Raw genomic sequence first — 19962 nt, 5'->3', positions numbered from 1 at the left:
TAAATACTGTTATTATAAAATAACATTTAATAGTAATGAGCTCAGTTTTAAACATTAATTGGATTATTTAATAATTTTATTCATGTATATGTACATCTTTATTTGATTATTTAATAATGTTTCAATTTAGTTTTTTTTAGTTTCCAAGGAGCTGAGATTAATTTTTCAAACATTAAAATCATTGTAATCCCATGACCACCTCACTCTGACTGTAAACTAACATGCTTCTCTTTCATTCTTTGTGAGGGACAATTTGTGATGTTTGTTTAAAAGCACTTAAGTAAAAACAGACCAGACAACTGGATGTGTGTCCATTAAAAATCTAATCAAATCTAACGTTCACAGGTTGATTTTAACAGATTACAGCAGCCATCAAAGTTTTGTTTATTATTTAATTTATTTCAACATCATCATCAATGTCTTCATCAAATCTGGTCTATAATAATATAAAATAACAAGTCTATGAAAGGATCCATTTGCAGCCCTGTACAACGAGAGCTGTGAGCAGAGAGGCTGCCTGGCAGCGAAGTCCCCGCCCCCTCAGTGTTCATCACCACTGCCATCATCATCATCACTTCACTGTACATCTGTGCCTTTGGCACAGTTGGCTGCATGGTGTCAGTTCAGTGACGTTGTCCGCTGTCACATGATGGTCCTCCTACGTTCAGGGTCCCGTGGTGGCTGTAACGGAATCATGTGAAGAATCACAGAGCCAGCTGTTCCTGGCTCCTCCACAGCTGGACTCAGTCTGAACTGTGTATTTAAAGTCATAAAGTTATAACTGCCTTTTTACTAATTACAACCAGACTGATGACAGTCAGACAGTCAGTGTTGGTGTGGTAACAGATAGAGTCCTCGGTTCTGCGGCGCCGTGAAGAGAAGTCCTGGTAGATCCTGGTCTGGTTTGGGTGCTGCAGTTGAAAGCAGGTTATGACGGGTTCTGTTGGAATGCAATGGGGTAGATTTGGCTGTAATGATCCACAAAGTGGACCTCTAGGCCCTGGGTGATGTAGTCCGGCAGGTCAGAGAAGTCCTTCCTGTTCTCAGCTGGCAGGATGATGCAGGTGACGCCAGCACGCCGGGCCTGACGGGGACAGAAGCTTCAGTTCAAATTCTGGAACTCATGTGCACATTCATTTTATATTCACTTAAAAATTAGTTCTACAACTAGAATCGCTGCCTCATGGTTGTACGGCTCTGCCAGTCAGTCAAGTTACAGGAAGTATGATCAGAGGATAAAGATCAGAGGTGTTTTTGCAGAACATTGTGATGTCACAGTGAAATTGACCTTTGACCATTTGGATATAAAATGTCATCACTTCATTTTATCCTTTCAGACAGTTGTTTTAAAATTTAATTCTAATTTCTTAATTAGTGTATGAATTCATGAGTTATGGCCAAAACCTTTTTTAGTGAAGTCACAGTGACCTTTGAGCTTTTACCACCAAAATATAATCAGGTCATCACTGAGTCCAAGTGAATGTTTGAACCAGATGTGATGAAATTCCCTCCATATGTCTCGGTAGTGTCTGACTCTGCCCCTAAGTCCTTGCTAATCCAAAAATGGGCAAAGAGGTGGGGCATGTGTGAAGCTGAGACTTTGGTAAATGAGCATACACTCACCCACCTGTCACTCAAAGAGGCCATGCCCTCAATCCTCCATCACTTTTGTCCTTAATAAAATGTAAACAGGTGAGTTGTATGAATTCAGCCGTACATTTGTCATGAAGGAGGAAATGATCTCTAGAGACCAGAACAGTTTCTTTACCAGGCTGTAAACATGTTTCTTTCTGCTGTAAAGTTGGACATTTGAACATGGGAGTCTATGGGACTGACTCACTGCTGGAGCCAGACTCTAGTGGTCATTAGAGGAACTGCAGGTTTGTGTCAAGATCCATGTTCCTCTGTTGGTTGGTCAAGTACTTAATGTGACAGCGAGTGATGAAACTGACTGCACTGATATTTATCTCACATCTGTACTTTCTGTGTCGGAGCGTGAGCCTAAAAGTGACTCAAAGTAAATGTTTCCCTCCGAGCTTCATGGAAGCAGAGAAATAACATCTGTGGTGTTGGGTGGTGGTTGTGGTTGTGGTGTGTGTGGCAGAAGGAATGAGATGTTTGCATGGCGCTGCAGTGAAAGCTCATGTAACTGTCAATTAGAGCTGATGACGCATGTTTGCTGTGGCTAGTATGATGTTAATATGAGTATCAACAGGTCTTGTCCCGGTTTATTTTTGCTGGGAACCACCTGCTGAATCTCTAGCTCATGCACTTCAGTCACTGTGGTGACGCTTTAACCCGTTAACATGAGCGGCAAAATAAAAACCAGGATGTCCTGCAGCCGCCACGCACAAGCAACTCAGGCAGTGTGTCCCAGGAGTAACAGTCGGAACACAGCAGCCTCAGGTGTCTGCTCCATGTTGACATGACTGCATCACATTCAAGCTGCAGGTCTCCTGTTCTACCACACCCCAGAGGTGGACTACTGGATGCAGTGGATCCTTGGACTCGTGTCGTTGATGCCACACTCTGACCCTACCATCTGCTGCCTCAGCAGAAATCCAGATTTCTTGCCAGGCGTCTGTAGCCTGCTCCTCCATAAAAACACACCTCTGGCACTGATTTTGATTCTCTCAAACTCAGCATCAGTGGAGAACTCTTTAAAACATGCAAATACTGGATCATGTCAGGACCTCAGACAGATACAGACAAGAAAACCTGATCCTCAGTGTTGTATATTTTGGTTTTACCAACAGTTTTCTTCATCAGTCGCCTCATCGACCTCCGTCCATCTGCACCCTGACCCTGTTCAGACCTGGTATTAACATGTGTCTTCAGGAATCAGATCACAGCTCAGCTCTAAGTTCCTCTGTTCACACCTGATTTAAAATGTGTCTCCAGTGACCACTTGTGATCAGATCTCACTTCCTGCTTCCTACGCAAATAAACAGGTATGTGGTGTTGTTATTAGGCAATCAGATGGGTCTGTTGTCAATGTGTGTGTGTGTCTCTTGTACTTACAGCGATGGTTTTCTCTTTGATTCCACCCACTGGCAGTATTTTACCAGTCAGTGACACCTCACCAGTCATGGCTACGTTCTGACGAACTGGCTGCTTGGTTGCAAGGGACAACAGCGCTGTGACGATGGTGCAGCCGGCACTGGGTCCGTCCTTAGGAGTCGCCCCCTAGAAACAAGTGACAACAAGTTATAAACAATCAGAGGAATGATATGATCACAGGGGCAGTAAATCTACACACGGCAGCTCTGGGCACGTGTATCACCATGGTTACCTCAGGGACATGCAGGTGCAGGTGAGAGTCGACCAGGAAGTGGTTTTCTGGTTCCTGGCTCATCAGGAAGGCTCTGGCAAAGGTTGAGGCAATCTTTGCGCTTTCTTTCATCACGTCACCGAGCTGACCTGCAGAAGAGCACCGACACTTTAACACACTCTGCTTAGGATATCAGACCGCCACAGCCACAGTGGGACGTCCTAACTCACCTGTGACCTCCAGTGACCCCTCTCCTTTAGAGTCCACTCCTCCAGAGGGACGACGCAGCGAGGTCTCAATGAACAACGTCGATCCTCCTGATCACAGGACACAACGCAGGCAGACACTCAGTGTGTGTCATTTTCTATTGGTTTGTTTGTCTGTGTGTGTGTGTGTGTGTGTGTGTGTGTGTGTGTGTGTGTGTGTGTGTGTGTGTGTGTGTGTGTGTGTGTGTGTGTGTGTGTTTCTCACCCATTGCCGTCCATGCCAGACCCATAACCACTCCTGGTGGGGTGACATCATACATTCTATCCACTGTGAAAACTGGTTTTCCCACGTAGTCCTGCAGGTTGTCAGGGGTAACATTCACTGAGGTTTCCTCACCGCTCACAATACGGAACGCCACCTTACGGAAAACCTGCCGGACAGATGGAAAAGGGATTAAACACACACACACACACACACAGCCACACAAACAACAACACCGGGGAATGTGTTTCCTCTGTCACGTTCTAGTGTGAGTTCAAGTGAGAAATTATGATGTTGTCACAGACTCAGTGGGCTGCATTCCCAGTTTGATATCAGTGACCTTCAGATTCATTTAGCAGGTGGTTTCCTGTTCCAGTCTGACTTGAACCTGCCTCCTCCATCCTCTCACCCCCTGTTGGTCCTACTGCAGGATGATGTAGTAGCAGGTTTCCATTTTTGTTACACACAGAACCTTCAGCATAAAATCTTTGTAGCTGTAGCTGTGTGAGCTGTGGTACAAAAGTCTAAATAATCTCCTTTCCTAACCACTTCTCCTTGAACGCGATGGAAAACTCATAAGGACCCATAAGGACTTAGGGAAAGAGAATCCAACTGCACGTACATGTTTTTCAGTTTTTTTTTTTGGTTTTTTTTAACACATGGACGATAAATCTTTACTAATCACAGACAAAAAACAAACAGGATTGAAATTTTGAAATGAAATGACAGAAATGTACAAGTAGGAAAAGCTGAGTCATTAAAATAATAATGCAATAAAGATTATGAACTAAGTAAGAGATCAGAATAAATTGTATTCTATATGTTTTCCTCTATATATTAGAGTTTTTACCTTTTTTTAAAAATACATTTGTTAAGTAAAGAAAGTCATTTTGGTGCATTCCCTAATTGAGGGGGAGAAGGGGGGTCATGCCTTGGTGAAACTACAGTGGTGCGCCCTTTTAAATTTTGCTGCAGCAAGGAATTGTGGGACAGCATTTTCTCCTTTCCTTTCATAAAGGAAGGTCCAGTGAAACAGACCTTTGCTAAAGGAGACAATGTAGGAAGCATGAAGCTCCTTTCCTTATCATGAGAGCAGCTCTGATCCTGGCTGCTGCTCAGACACGTCAGGTCGTTTCACTCAGTTAAGAACCTTTCTGAGAAAAAAACCCTTTTTGTTGTCCAGGTTTAGTGAAGACAGAGCAGAGCTTTACAGTAGCTCACCTTCTCCACCTGTTTCTGCAGGTTCCTGACTCCAGACTCCCTGCAGTACTGTCTGATGAGCAGACTGAGGGCGTCAGAGGAGATGGAGGCCTTCTCCTCCGTCAGACCACACAGAGCGCGGAGCTGAGGCACCAGGTAACACTGAGCACACACACACACACACAAACAGAAAAGACATTAAAAGCATGACAGCAAGACATATAAAAACTGTATCGACCTCTTCAGACCATAACTGTCAGAAAACATGTTCCTCTATTATCAAAAATATACAACAATAATCAAAATATCATTTATACAGCAAAAATAATGAAAAAATATCACATGACAGCACAACAGTAAACAAGTGCATCACTGAACACAGCTAAAAATATAAATTTTAAATGATCATCATTGTTTTTACTGCTGGTGTTACCTCAGCGATGGCCAGTTTCTCCTGGGCCACGTATCCAGACACATTGATCATCTCCATCCTGTCTCTGAGAGGCTCTGGGATGGTGTCGGTCACGTTGGCCGTGCAAATGAACAAAACCTTCATTGGGGCAGACAGAAATGGGCCGGGCTTATAAAACTGCATTTTACGTGTCATTTTTCAGAATCTCTCCTCCGTCTCCAAACAGGAGACCAGGTTCCAGGTCACCTCTCTGACGCCCCTGTCCCCTGATTGCTCAGTTTGTGTGGGTGGACAGCTCCAGGAAGAGTCCTGGAGTGTGAGTGTGAAATAAACCAAATACTACTGTAAACTGCTTCAGTCATGTCAATCAAGACAAGGTGCATAATGGACAGGAAGAAAACCCCATTCTGGTGCAGGGCAGGTCAGGACCCCACCTCATTAACAGCTGGGCTCATAGCCTTTAACCTTTAACTCCTTCACACCCTCAGATCTGAGCCTCGACACAATCCTGAATCTGAGCTCTGCAGCAGCTCCTTCCTCCTCATGGTTTCTGCTCTGATCTGCATCGTCTGTGAGAACTTATACAGACTGGTGTGTGTCCAATCAGCTGATTTACCACAGGTGGACTCCAGTCCAGTTGTAGAAACATCTCAGAGATGATCAGGAGAGATGAATGAACCTGAGGTAAACCTCAAGTGTCTGAATACTTTTGTCAATATGATCAGTTTCAGTTTTAACTTTTTAGTAAATTTGCAAAAAATTCAAAAATTCTGTTTTCACTTTGTCATTGAGACTAGACTGATGAAGGAAAATATATGTTTGTTTCTTTTTAGCACAAGACTGCAACACACACACACACACACACACACACACACACACACACACACACACTCTTACCTTTGACAGATCTACAGGAACATCCAGGTAGTGGTCGAGGAAGTTGGCGTTCTGTTCAGGGTCCAGAAGTTCCAGCAGTGCGGAGGACGGATCACCCTGGTAACCACGACCCATTTTATCCACCTGGTCACGACAGGTTAGAGAAACATTAGTAACATCATCAAACCATTTTAATGACCTGGTAAAAGCAAAACTCCCAGAGGCTCTGACAAACAACCCTGTGACAGGAAGCAGCAGATTATTCTCCATCATAATGATGATGATGATGATGATGATCCTCTGTGGCTTCATCAGTACGACTGACACCTTTCACATCACACACTGGATCCAGTGTTCATATCAAAGTATTGATTATAGCTGCTGTAAGACCAGAGGTGTTTCTCTGTTGACGTCAGTTCTGTCAGTCAGTCTGATTGATATCAGCTGTACAAGGCTTCATAACGTTAGTGAGGACTTCAACTAATTCTGATGTTTCCAGCCAGGAACCTTTATAGTTCCCCGATGATGTACTCTGATGACTTTGATCCTCTAGCACCACCATCAGGTCGAGGTTTTCACTTATCTCAACATCTACTGCTGCGTGGACAAAATCTGGTCCAGTTACCCACAGCACCCACACAATGTGTCCTGTGATCCCCTGAGTTTTCCTCCTGCGCCATCATGAGGTTGACATTTGATCTTTATTAATATCTCAAGAAGTGATGGATTCATCGGGACAAGATGTCCTTTGGCCCAGTTTTTGAGGATCATGATGAGCCTTAGCTGTACTTTCTGTTTGGTGCTAATCAACAAATAATAAACAAATATTAAACTTGGGACCTTTAACTTTTAAACCTCTCCTCTGGAACTGATGTAATATCTGCAATATATCCTCTTCATAATCAACAAAGACGTGGACATCTACCGTCACGCACTGAACCATCACACTGACCTCGTCTATCAGCACCAGAGGGTTCTCTGTCTTGGTTTTCTTCAGGCACTGGATAATCTTCCCTGGCATCGCTCCGACATACGTCCTCCTACACACACACAGAAACACATTTTAGGAAATCATTTCTCCATATTTCCTTAAGTAGTAACTTATATCAGTGATATAGTGAGGGGCTGATAAGTGAGGAAGTATTGTTATTCCAATCAAGGACTTTAAGACAATAATAATGTCTGATAATGTGACATCACTCGGTTCTTCTCTCGGCCTTTTGCCTCTTTGCCTTCCTCTGAGGGCAGGCTTCACACACACACACACCCACAGGACAGCAGTGTAACTTGAGAGAGGAGGCCCCAGCAGAGAGAATGAAACCGACTGAAACTATCTTTTACTCCAGTGGTTGTGCATGGTTCTCTCAGTCCAACAGGATGTGAAGTTATTCTGATGATGAAGCCTACACATGTTTGTCAGTGAGGAGTATTTGAACTTTAATCTAGAGATGGTGAAGTTATATTAGAAAATGAAACATGTTAATCTCAGTACAACCCTTTCCTGCACCTACATGACACTGACCCTGTCCGCTGTGATAAGAGCCCTCAGTAATAATGGCAGTACAGACTTCCACACCTGTGTCCTTTAATCTCAGCCACATCGGTCATGCCTCCCACGCTGAACCTGAAGTACTCTCTGTTGAGGGCTCTGGCTATGGAGCGAGCGATGGAGGTCTTTCCTACACCAGGAGGACCGTAGAAACACAGGATCTTCCCCTGGGTGGAGCCGCGCAGCTGGCTCACTGCTATGAACTCCTGCAGAGACAGAGACAAAGTCAGGGTCGTGTGTGTGTCTCTGTGTGTGCGTGTGTGTATGTGTGTGTTTGTGAGTATGTGCACTAACCAGTATGCGTTTCTTAACATCATCCATTCCATAATGGTCTTCCTCCAGAACCTGTTTGGCTCTCTCCAGTGATAAGTTCTCTTCACTGTTGGTGCCCCAGGGCATGCTGGTCAGCCAGTCCAGGTAGTTACGTGTTACACTGAAACACACACACACACACACACACACACACACACGTCATCATTTCTCATTTCCTCTATAGGAGATGATGATGATGATGATGATGATGATGTCTGTTAAATCAAGAGAGCATAACATACAAAACATTGTGTTTAGCTCCTCACTGATTATCATTAAATCTTCTTTTTGTTTTCTTCCAAACTAAATCTTTTTACTGTTTCTCATCCAAACAATGTGTGAAACCTTCAGTTTTGACAAACCACTGAGAGCTTTTCTCAGAAAATGATATGAACAAAACGGAGACCTATTAGTAAAAATCACAGACGGTAAATAAAGATGGACGTAGCCTCTGTGACGTCACCCACAGGTTTCTGAAGAGCAGTTTTGAAGCTTACAGTGAGCTGCTCTGCCACCACCATCTTGGCAGTACCTGACTCCGCCCTTAACTCGCTTCTAATCCAAATATGGTCATAGAGGTGGGGCATGTGTGGTGCTCACCCACCTGTCACTCAAATTGGCCACAAATGCCTCAATTCTCTATCACTTTAGTCCTTAATAAAAATGTAAACAGGTGAGTTGTATAAATTCAGCCATACAGGTGTCATGAAGGAGGAAATGATCTCTAGAGACCAGAACAGTTTTTGTACCAGGCTGTAAACATGTTTCTTTCTGGACATTTGAACATGGGAGTCTATGGGACTGACTCACTGCTGGAGCCAGACTCTAGTGGTCACTAGAGGAACTGCAGGGTTTGTCAATTCACTGTTGATGCTTCATGTTTCAGACCTGCAGGTTGCCTCTTAGTAAAAACTAGGGTCGGAAGATGTGTTAAAGTTTTCACACCCAGTCATTACTGATATATTTGTGAGGTGTGTGTGCTGTACGTGCTGGGGGCGAGGGAGTCCCCACTACCCACACGCCAACTACAGTGACCAGCAAACCGAAGGACCTAAACAAAGCTATTTGCTGTTTAGTCCAGGAAATAATTCTAACACCAATTTGCATGAGCATTTTCAAAAACTCCATCCTGCTGAGCATGCTACACTTCACCGAGAGCAGCAGCTCCCTCTGTACCAACTCCACTTTACCAGCTCAAAATCCCCCCAAAAATCCCCACTGGCGAAGGAGTCAGCCCACCCTGGTAAAAAAATTGTTACAAGTGGTCAAACACTGTCAAAGTGCTCAAAGTGTCTTCAATGAAGGACAGTTCAGTCAGTCAGAGTTTAACTTGACCAGTAAACAGATGGACAGTGTCAGTGAGAAAAGTCATCTGCAGAAGTTTCTGAGCTGCAGGTTTAACAGATCATGTGTATGTGTATGTAAGGAAACTAAAAGCTGCTGCAGTTTTGACATTAAAGCCACTGACAGCCAGTGAGTGTTATACTTTACTTATGGAAATCCAGTGTCCAAAATGGAAAGCTTCCTTTTCTGAACATCCTCAATTAATTGTGTTGCATTAAATTTTGACTTTTTGCCTGAGTTGAAATAAGTGAGTCTGAGTAAAGCACTGGAGAGAAAAACCAGGTAATCGTGACATAATGTTAAAGTTAATTTCATGTCACTCTGTTAGGTAGTTGTCAAGACAACTCGTTCTGGACTGAAATGTTCCCTCGACAAATCAAATAACATAAATTAAAAAAAGACAAAAATATACAGGAGACCAACTTGAACTCTGACGAGTGGTTGTCCAGCAGCCCCAGCTTGTTGAGCTCCTCGTTGATGACGTCCATTATGTGCTGAGGAACCGTCCTGTCTTTGAGTCTCTCTCTGAACTTCTCCTCGATAGCTTCTTTGTCCTCTTTTTCCAGACCCAGCTCCTGAAAACAGCCACACAGACACACACACACTTTGTTTTAATGGGTCCACATTCAGAGATCTGCTCCCCAGGAGCTGAACAGCAGTGTCTGACCTGGGATCAGTCTCATGGTGGAAGTCACGGCACAGACCACAGTGTATGTTGCCTGTAATAATAGCAACATGATTCTGTGACATGTGATCACACTGGTGATGTGATTGTGTGACGGCAGCAGATAAAGTAGGTATGTGCTTGACCTGTGGACTCACCTCATAAACAATAAGACACAACAAAGAACATAGAGACCCTGTAAGTCTTTAATATCTACAGCACTGTCCACTGTGTGTTTATTGGAAGTGTTTTAGCATCTGTACGATCTGCTGCTTTGACAATGAGCCACAGAAAAGGTCTGTGAGAAAAGCAGCAGACAGATCCTGCTCAACGTTACCATGCATGGAAAGCCTCTACAGAAACAGACTTATAACATTGTGGGTGACAAGAGACGTCCCCTTGCTGATTACTGCTGCCATGTGGGTGATGATACTGTCCCCTCTGTTCACCAAAAACAACCCAAATATTCATTTGTTCCACAAGCCAATAAGTTTTTAAAGTCATGCGCATTAGAGTTAAGCAGGACTGGTGCAAGGTGCAACACATGAGTATGAGCGTGTGTGTGAGCATGTCTGTCAGATGATAGATGATCCATCCATCCATCCATCCATCCATCCTTCCATCCATCCATCCATATGTCCATCCATGCATCTATCCATCCATTCATTCATTCATTTCATCCACCCACCCACAATAACAGACACAGAGGACTCAGTCTGTCTACCTTCTTAATGATCTTGAGCTGCTCCTGTAGCAGGTACTTCCTGTGGGTCTGTTTGATCTTCTCCTCCACCTGTGAACAGAGCAGGGTGATGAATACAGCAGAGGCTTCTTAAAACTCATAAATGATTGGTGATGACCTCTGACCTCTCGGCCCAGTCGCTGCTGCAGTTTACTCAGCTCATACTCCTTCTTCAGTAATGACAGAGCCTTGTAGAGACGCTTTGGGATCTGAGGAGACAACAACAACAACAGGTTTCAAAGGCCTGGACACCTGAAGGTCACTGTGCCTTATACAGCTTCAATGGAATAACCTAAATACAAAGATATAAACGTAAATATTAAAATGCTTAGGGAAGCAGCTGCTGGCCGATCTCTATTAGAGGTGGGACAGTCAATCAGAAGTCCATTTGCTAAATCAGACACTAACTCCTTATCTTTAAAGACTTTTCTCTGCTACCAAACATACTGTTTAAAGCTCCATCCAGTCTAAAGGCAGATGTCCATGTGTTTGTGATTCTAAAGCAGGTCTAGGTTCTATATTAATACTGTGAACGTATCAAAGCCTCAGTCCACAGAGAAATGCACACAGCCTGTATTCAGAAACTGAGCCTTAAAATGAGCCGTCAGGACTTCTGCAACTTTGTGATGTCACAACAAAACAGCCATACCCCAAGCCCCGCCCACCTGGATTCTTGCAGGATTTGGTTTGTAACCATCTCAATGTAAAACTACACTGAGATGGTTTTTGGTTCTTAAAACCACAAATGGAGATCAACACTTCAGATAAAACTCTGGAGAAGAGTAAAATATGGGACCTTTAAAAACAGTTGCAGTGAATCTCACCACTGTGTCACTCAGATTTGCTTTTTTAAAATCATGAAATGAGCTTATTTCTGCCTTTTATGGCTGATGAGTTAAAAAAAAACACCCACTATGACTGTGATTCTCACCAACCATAGTTACTGTGGGTGTTTCCTTTAGCAGGCTTTAATAATCCCATTCTGTGTTAACAGATGTGTTTTCAAACAGTAGGTTTCAGTGTAGGAGGACAGACTTGAAGGATGAGGACTAAATACTCGTCTGTAACAGAGCAGCAGGCAGCCACTTCCCTCAGCTTTTATGAAGGAATCATCCAGGAGCGTCTCCCACTCAGTGGATGAGACTGCCCCACACAAGCTAAAAGCATGTAGACTGCTCACATTGATTTCCTCCAGGACATCCTGCAGTTCATGTGACTCTGCTCCTGTCAGAGCTGCTCCCATGTCGCTGAGGTAGATAGGATTATCTACCACTCTCTGACCAGCCTGCATCATCTGAAGGACAGACTCTCTGACACACACACACACACACACACACACACACACACAAAAACACACACACACACACATTTCAGGACTACAAACATGCATTCATCTGAGTCTCCTGGTTTGAGACTCATTTCTAACACTGACTGTAATTTGAAAAAGTCCTTAGTCACAGAATAAAACTCATCTTATTTAACTGCTGTCTCAATGAAACATGTTCTAACTTTCAGCAGATTTCCAGCACATACAGAATTCATTTTTCAGTGATATCTGATATAAGTAAACCTGACATAAACGAGGACAGGGTTGTTTTAGGCATCACTGGGTTGGGGGGGTTGCCTGGAGCGCTCCCAGCTGGAGGATCACCAAAAGGGAGGATGAAATTTTTGGTGTTTTGCCGCGTTTTACTGATAAATAAACCAAATGTTCACCAGGCACCATGCTCCCTCCATCATCTCATCATAATAACATTACAACCAGGAGACTCTTTACTGGGATATTTTGCACTGATCTGTCCATGACTCAAGTCATGTTGACCAGCTGAGGAAAATACATAATGAAAAGATGCAAAGATGTAAACACTGCAATTAAAGCAGATACAAAATACTACAACACACTATATAAAATATTATAAGAAACCATTAAAGGAGAACTGTGGTGGACAAGTCTTTCTGAAACACTGACCTAGACATAGCTGTGAAACATAATGTAAATAAAAACCAAAGGACCAAGGACAGATGGTGACAGATGGCTGATGAACTACATAAGTGTCTGACCTGTAAAGGGGGTTGAGTGCAATGATGTCCCTGATGGTCTTCACTATCTCTGCTGTCAGCGCCTGCAGAACAAACACATCAGAGGTTTACCAGTGTTTCCTCTTTAGTTGGACTGTTTTACAACAAACAAAGTCAGACACGATTTTAATTTATGATAAAAATCTCTTTCTGAAACAAAACATCTTATCACCACTAATGTCCCATGTATTATACTGTGTGTCCTGTACCTTGACCTCCTCTGTGACGGTGAACTGTTCATGTTGAACATTGTCCACTTCGACCATCAGGATGTTGGAGGAGGGCAGAGGCTGAAGCTCTGGACTCAGGTCTGCTTCTGAAATCTGACCAACAACAATAAAGTTGAAATCACTGCCATCAATATGAAAGTCACAACTGTCATCACCAATGAACTAATGATGATGATTCAGGTGGTAATAACCACATACACAGAGAAGCACAGTGGTGAAAATGTGGAAGGTGACATCATTAACAAATGTAGGCAATGTTAAAGCTCCATCCAGTCTAAAGGTAGATGTCCATGTGTTTGTGATTATAAATCAGGTCTAGGTTCTATATTAATACTGTGAAAGTATCAAAGCCTCAGTCCACAGAGAAATGCACACAGCCTGTATTCAGACACTGAGCCTTAAAACCAGCCGTCAGGACTTCTGGAACTTTGTGATGTCACAACAAAGCAGTCACTGCTCTCAGCCACGCCCCAAGCCACGCCCACCTGGACCCACCATCCAACCTTGTAGGATTTAGTTTCTCTGAGTGTTTACCTCAGATCCTCTCTTCTGATTGGCTGACTGACCTGTTGTTACTCGAGCTCCAGAGAGAAGCCTGAGAGAGGAGATGTAAAACTACACTGAGATGGCTTTTGGTTCTTAAAACCACAAATATATCTTCTGATGGAGATCAAAAAGTGTTCAAAAGTGGGACCTTTGAAAGTTTTTGTTAATTTGTATATTTGAATACTGTGAACTAAAACACTCAGAGGAGATCTGATAACATTATCATGTTCAACCTGTTTGGGGGCTGCAGGACAAAAAACTGCTGCTGGATCCTACATAACCCCACACCCCTGTGGCACTTTGTATCTAACTCATCACATCCAAGTGTCCAGTAGGTTCATACCCAGCATCATTATTTAGCTAGAGACTAGAGAACTAATGAGATTACCAAAACTAGCTGACATTAGTGAATCTGGTCCTGGAGATCTGAGGCCAACAGTGACCCCCACTTTGGTCAGTTGATAATAATAATCATAATCATAATAAATATCGAAGAAATAGACATTAACAGTACACAAAACCCATATCAGTGCGTGCTGACTCACTACTGACTGAACTGAAATAGTTCATTCACAGTCACACAGCTAAAACATGGTTTTTCCACACATGGTGGATGCAGGTCCAAAAGCTGGAGAAGGTGCTGATTGGCTGCTGAAGTGTTTGTCTGAGTAATGCTTGAGAGCTGATGATTACTGACCTTCTCCTCCAGCTGCTCTGTCAGGGACCCTGGTTGGTCCTTGCGGCTGCGTTTAACTTTGCGTCTCGATGCAGGTTTGGAGGTTTGGGACTCTGGCTCAGACTCTGACAACTCAGGGGACATCACAGCTTCCTCAGGCTCCACCTCCAGCTGCCTTGTGATCCGGATCCTGATAGGCCAGAGTATATTGTATATAGAGCTGAGGTCTGCACAAGGTAGAGGTAACGGAGTGCCATGGAGAGCAGAGTCTACAGATTTTCATTCAAACCACCCTGACCGTAACTCAGCAGTTATACCCCACCAGCAGCAGAGGGGTTTCTAACCTGCGGTGCCCCATGACGATCATCCTCAGCTTGTCTCCCAGGTCCTGCATCTCATGAATCTGAACAAAAGTCCCAGTAGAGTAGACGGCATCCAGAGACTCCACCACATCAGACTCATTACTGCAACAGACAGAGACACTCATCACTACAAACACACAGACATGGACAGCAGACAGCCGGTCACGTTCCCAGCACAGTTCACTGAGTCAGTGATGAGACACTGCGCTGTGATCACATCATCTTTTAAACTCATCTGCAGAACAAACAGCACCAAATATGTCCATATTCTGTTCTGTAGACCAATACTGAGTAAAGAAAACCACACCTCTATTAAAGCCCCACTACTCTCAGTGACAAATACACTGCATTTCCTTAAGTCACTTCAAACGTCTGCCACTGGTACAACAGTGGAAGGATTAATTGTGAAGAATGAAGAAGCAGCAACATGAAAATGTTATAAATCAGGTAAAAGCCAGTGACTGTAAGATGAAAGAAAAGCACATCCGCACAGTCAGGTGAGTTACAGACTTACCTATCGTCTCTCTTCAGGAAGACTCCAGCATACGGCTGAGCCAGACGAACCTTCCTCCTCAACAGCTCCATCAACGCTTTGTTCTTCACCTGAGAAACACACGCACACGCGCGCACACACACACACACACACACACACACACACACCTTAGAGCTGTGGCCTTTGCACAAAATATCAGATTTATAAATATCAGAATACACAACCAATCATGTAGCAGATGATGAGGTGGCAGATCATCTGCAGAAGCTCTGGACTTTAGAAAGGGTCCAGATAAAAGAAGTGGGAGGTGACAGTCTCTTTTATCAAAAGATGAAACAGCCAGCTTTCATTTGCTGTCTGCACTGTCTGACCAGAGGTGTGCTCATACATTTCAAATAACCAGAGACAAGAAATTAGGGTTTAATTAAACATTATGAGTCAACGAAGCCCTGGCTCCCCCCTTACTCAAACATTGACCTAACTGTGACCTCCACGGAGAATCAGCAGCGTTGCTGTAAGATTGCATCATCCCCGGCTCCTCCATGTCTTCCTCACCTCTATGATCTTGATGAAGCGGGGGAACACTGGGTTCCTGGCCACAGCGATCAGCGGGACATTAGGAAACACCTCCGGGACCATCATGGGGGTGAGAGCCGTCATCTGAGGTCCACCGTACGGCACTCCACCGTCTCCTCCTGACTCCTCTCCTCCAGAGCCTGCACTGTCCCCGCCGTCCTCCCCGGAGAAGCCTGCGCCGCTAGCCCGGTTCCCGAACATCCTCTCCTGATTCATGCAGGGTCGAGGGGCCGTCGTGAGGAGATCGGTTTGGCCGCGGAGGACGGCACCAGCCCGCATCCATCGGTGAGGTCTGACGGTCAGCCTGCAGCCAGCTGTCATTGCTGGGCTAACTGAAATGTGAGAGCAGCGGTCGGCGTTGGTTCTCTGTGAGGTCCCGGTGCTGGTGTAGAACCGAGGGGGCTGTAGCCGGCTCAGGGTTGAAGTACCGGTCTGGGGGCCGCAGGTACTGCCGGGCCAGTTTAGTCTCACAACAAGAGCCGAATTTCTGTGCAGCTGTCTAGCAGCGCCCAACATCTTCACACAGGTGGCCATGTTGATCTGGAGCTTTCTACAGCATGTAACCATGTAACTGACCTTTTTCCGTCGACGTTTGATGACGTAGAGTTAGAGTATCGCGCAATCCAATTGTGATGTAAATCAATTACAGTTAAATTGTGTTAAAAAGTACCATAAGCAAGCATCATTGTCCTGGTTAATTATTAAAAAACACATTTTTTCTCTCTACATAAATGTTTCATTTGGAACAATCAAGTTATTACATTTAAAAATAAAACATTATTTTAGCTGAATTAATAATGAAATATTGTTGGTGACAATTACTACACAGTTACTTACTGCAGTTGTCTCTGGTGCACTACCTTCTGGTCTTTTGAGATAAACACTAGGAACAGGCGTCTCTGATATCCATCCACAGTTACCAAGTAACCTCATGTTAGATGATAAAATGTAATAATAATAATCATTACCACAGTGTCACAACTCCTCCTGCCAAGCGTTTTTGGAACTATAATAAGAAATACTGTGTTAACAACAAAGTTATAGAAGTTTCATTTAAAATGATACACTTGATTTATCCTGTAAACCAGATACAGTTACGATATTGATAGTGTGTATTTTAAAATGATGAAACTGAGAGTATCTATTCAATACTTGTGTATTAAATTGTTTTGGTTAGATATAGAATATTTCTTTAAGATGTTGACTCGTTCAACGGTTCATTTAGAAAAAACAGACATATTTTTTATGATAAGAATGATATTGACTGTAAAAGACTATTTATTTTATATGGGCAAAACTACATCCAAAAATGCAAATAGACTAAAGAGAAACCAAACATACAGCAATTCAAAATATTCTAAATAATATTTATAACATATAATATTTAGACACTATTTTGAATTGTAGGCTAATTGTAATATTTTGGATTTTAAATTTGTCTATTGATTCATTATGGACTAAAGAATAGTAAAACAATAAAAACAGTAGAAATTTGTAAAGTCTAAAATATTTGGTATGATACCCTTATGTGTATTGTTTGGTTTTTTCGGTTGTGTATCTGTTTTCTTTCCTTTGGTCTGAAAGTTGGCTGAGGTCTGAATGACTGCTTGTATCTTTTTATAACCAGTCTATGGCATGAATGCAAATAAGTGTGTGCCAGGACGAGCCAGTGGATAGCATTGAATCTTGCAGCTGATTGGCTCCTGTCAGCTATTCTTCAAATATAATGACCGGAGATGGCTTATCCATACTGAAAGGGAAGATAACTTCTCTACTTCCTGTAGTAGGTTCGCCTCAATGTAACTTCTGCGATCTCTAGGGTTTTGATGAATTTTGAGTTAGTAGAGTTGGACTGCCATTTTCATTTTACATCCTTTTCTCCTGTTTTTGTTGTAATTTGGTTTTTTTTATATTTTGGCATCTCACAATGTTCAGGAGGGTGATTGAAAAAATTGTCTACATCTGCCCCTTAAACAGGATCTGCACCAAAATTTCCCTCCACCAAGTTTGGTGCAAATCTGTTTAGTACTTTTTGGACAATTCTGCTAATGAAACAAACAAACAAAAATACTTGATGTAAAGCTCAGACATATCAATGGTGTTGAGATCTGGACTGTCACTGTCCTTTCTGTTTTGTTTTTCCTCTGAGACTTGATTGTAAGTTTGTATTTTGATGAAATCAGAATCAGAATCAGAATCAGTTTTATTGCCAAGTATGTTTTCACATACAAGGAATTTTTTCTGGTGATTGGTGCAATTGATCAGCAACAGTGGGGCTCTCTAGCCTTGTTGATGAGGCTAATAGCAGATGGGAAGAAGCTATTTTTGTGGCGAGAGGGTTTGGTCCTGAAGGACCGCAGCCTCCTGCCAGAGGGGAGTGACTCAAAGAGTTTGTGTCCAGGGTGGGAGGAGTCAGCTACAATCTTCCCTGCACGCCTCAGAGTCCTTGAGGCGTACAGGTCCTGGAGGGACGGAAGATTGCAGCCAATCACCTTCTCAGCAGAGTGGATGATACGCTGCAGTCTGTTATTGTCCCTCTCCGTGGCAGCAGCATACCAGATGGTGATGGAGGAGGTGAGGATGGACTCAATGATGGAGGTGTAGAAGTTCACCATCATAGTCCTTGGCAGGTTGAACTTCTTCAACTGCCTCAGGAAATACATCCTCTGCTGAGCTTTTTTGATGAGGGAGCTGATGTTTAGCTCCCATTTGAGATCCTCTGTGATGGTGGTTCCCAAGAAGCGGAAATGCTCCACGGTAGCCACGGGGGAGTCACACAGGGAGATGGGGGTGGGTGGGGCTGGGCTCTTCCTGAAGTCCACTATCATTTCCACTGTCTTCAGAGCGTTTAGCTCTAGGTTGTTCTGCCTGCACCAGGTCACCAGACGGTCAGTCTCCCACCTGTAGGCAGACTCATCGCCATCAGAGATGAGTCCAATGAGAGTGGTGTCGTCTGCAAACTTCAGGAGCTTGACAGACTGATGGCTGGAGGTGCAGGTGTTGGTGTACAGGGAGAAGAGCAGAGGAGAAAGAACGCAGCCTTGTGGGGATCCAGTGCTGATGGTCTGGGAGCCAGACACATGCTTTCCTAGCTTCACGTGCTGCCTCCTGTCAGACAGGAAGTCGGTGATCCACCTGCAGGTGGAGTCAGGCACGCTCAGCTGGGAGAGCTTGTCCTGCAGCAGAGCCGGGATGATGGTGTTGAAGGCAGAGCTGAAGTCCACAAACAGGATCCTGGCATAGGTCCCTGAGGAGTCCAGGTGCTGGAGGATGAAGTGGAGAGCCATGTTGACAGCGTCGTCTACAGACCTGTTGGCTCTGTAAGCGAACTGCAGGGGGTCCAGGAGTGGGTCAGTGATGGATTTGAGGTGGGACAGGACAAGGCGCTCAAATGATTTCATGACCACAGAGGTCAGGGCAATGGGTCTGTAGTCATTTAGACCTGTGGGCCTTGGTTTTTTGGGGACAGGGATGATGGTGGAGGATTTGAAGCAGGCTGGCACGTGGCAGGTCTCCAGTGAGGTGTTGAAGATGTCCGTGAACACTGGAGACAGCTGATCAGCACAGTGCTTCAGGGATGATGGAGAGACAGAGTCAGGACCGGCTGCTTTGCGGGGGTTCTGCTTCTTAAAAAGCCTGTTGACATCTCTCTCCAGGATAGAGAGAGACGTTCCTTTGGTAGGGGAGGAGGGGGGTTCTGATGTGGCTCTGATGTGGAGGTTAGTGTCAGGCTTGTCCCACTGTCTTTCAAAGCGGCAGTAGAACTCATTCAGATCGTTGATCGTTGAAATGGAAATTTATTTGATTAATTTATTTGATTTAAGTCTTTAATGTTGCCCTTTAAGTTGTTTTGGATAAAAGCACCTGGCAAATGACTAAATGTAAGATAATGTAATGTAGTTGGGAAAAAAAGCCACAGTTGTAATTGTATCATTGTCTTTTTTAATGTGTATTTCATCTCACTGAGCAGTTGCACACACCACTTGAATCAGGTTTTTCATTGTCCTTCTCTTCTTTATTTTAAAATTCCTCTCTCAAAGTCTGACTGTACTTTGAATTTCACACTTTAACATAACACTGTGATTGTGATGAAATGAAAATCTGTTTTGAATCAAGTCTTTATCTTTGAATGAATTTGGTTTCTCAGTAACACAAAGGCAGC

At 43.7% G+C, this 19962-nt stretch overlaps 1 protein-coding gene across 2 annotated transcripts; it reads right to left on the bottom strand.

Annotated features, from left to right (window-relative positions):
• Nucleotides 1-378: 378 nt before the first annotated feature.
• Nucleotides 379-16362, bottom strand: lonp1 (lon peptidase 1, mitochondrial). 2 transcript variants are annotated; one of them, XM_071486739.1, is made up of 21 exons: nucleotides 15780-16362; nucleotides 15246-15334; nucleotides 14714-14833; nucleotides 14391-14559; nucleotides 13127-13240; nucleotides 12900-12961; nucleotides 12019-12148; nucleotides 10964-11047; nucleotides 10821-10889; nucleotides 9856-10007; nucleotides 8071-8209; nucleotides 7804-7982; nucleotides 7180-7267; nucleotides 6249-6371; nucleotides 5373-5489; nucleotides 4961-5101; nucleotides 3743-3908; nucleotides 3502-3588; nucleotides 3293-3420; nucleotides 3022-3186; nucleotides 379-1084 (listed from the first exon to the last, which is right to left on the bottom strand). In XM_071486739.1, exons 1-21 carry the CDS (start codon nucleotides 16332-16334, stop codon nucleotides 929-931), a joined length of 3033 nt encoding a protein of 1010 aa, XP_071342840.1. In that variant the 5' UTR covers nucleotides 16335-16362; the 3' UTR covers nucleotides 379-928. The 2 variants fall into 2 exon arrangements, with proteins under 2 accessions (XP_071342840.1, XP_071342841.1); XM_071486740.1 differs by lacking the exon at nucleotides 379-1084 and adding an exon at nucleotides 2763-2935.
• Between the last annotated feature and the right edge of the window lie 3600 nt (nucleotides 16363-19962).

This window comes from Trachinotus anak, unplaced genomic scaffold (genome assembly GCF_046630095.1).
Source record: "Trachinotus anak isolate AG129_WGS33_773 ecotype Australia unplaced genomic scaffold, CSIRO_AGI_Tana_v1 ptg000010l, whole genome shotgun sequence".
Lineage (NCBI taxonomy): Eukaryota > Metazoa > Chordata > Actinopteri > Carangiformes > Carangidae > Trachinotus > Trachinotus anak.
Note: the sequence above shows the minus strand (reverse complement) of the source record. Positions and strands in the feature narration are given on the sequence as shown.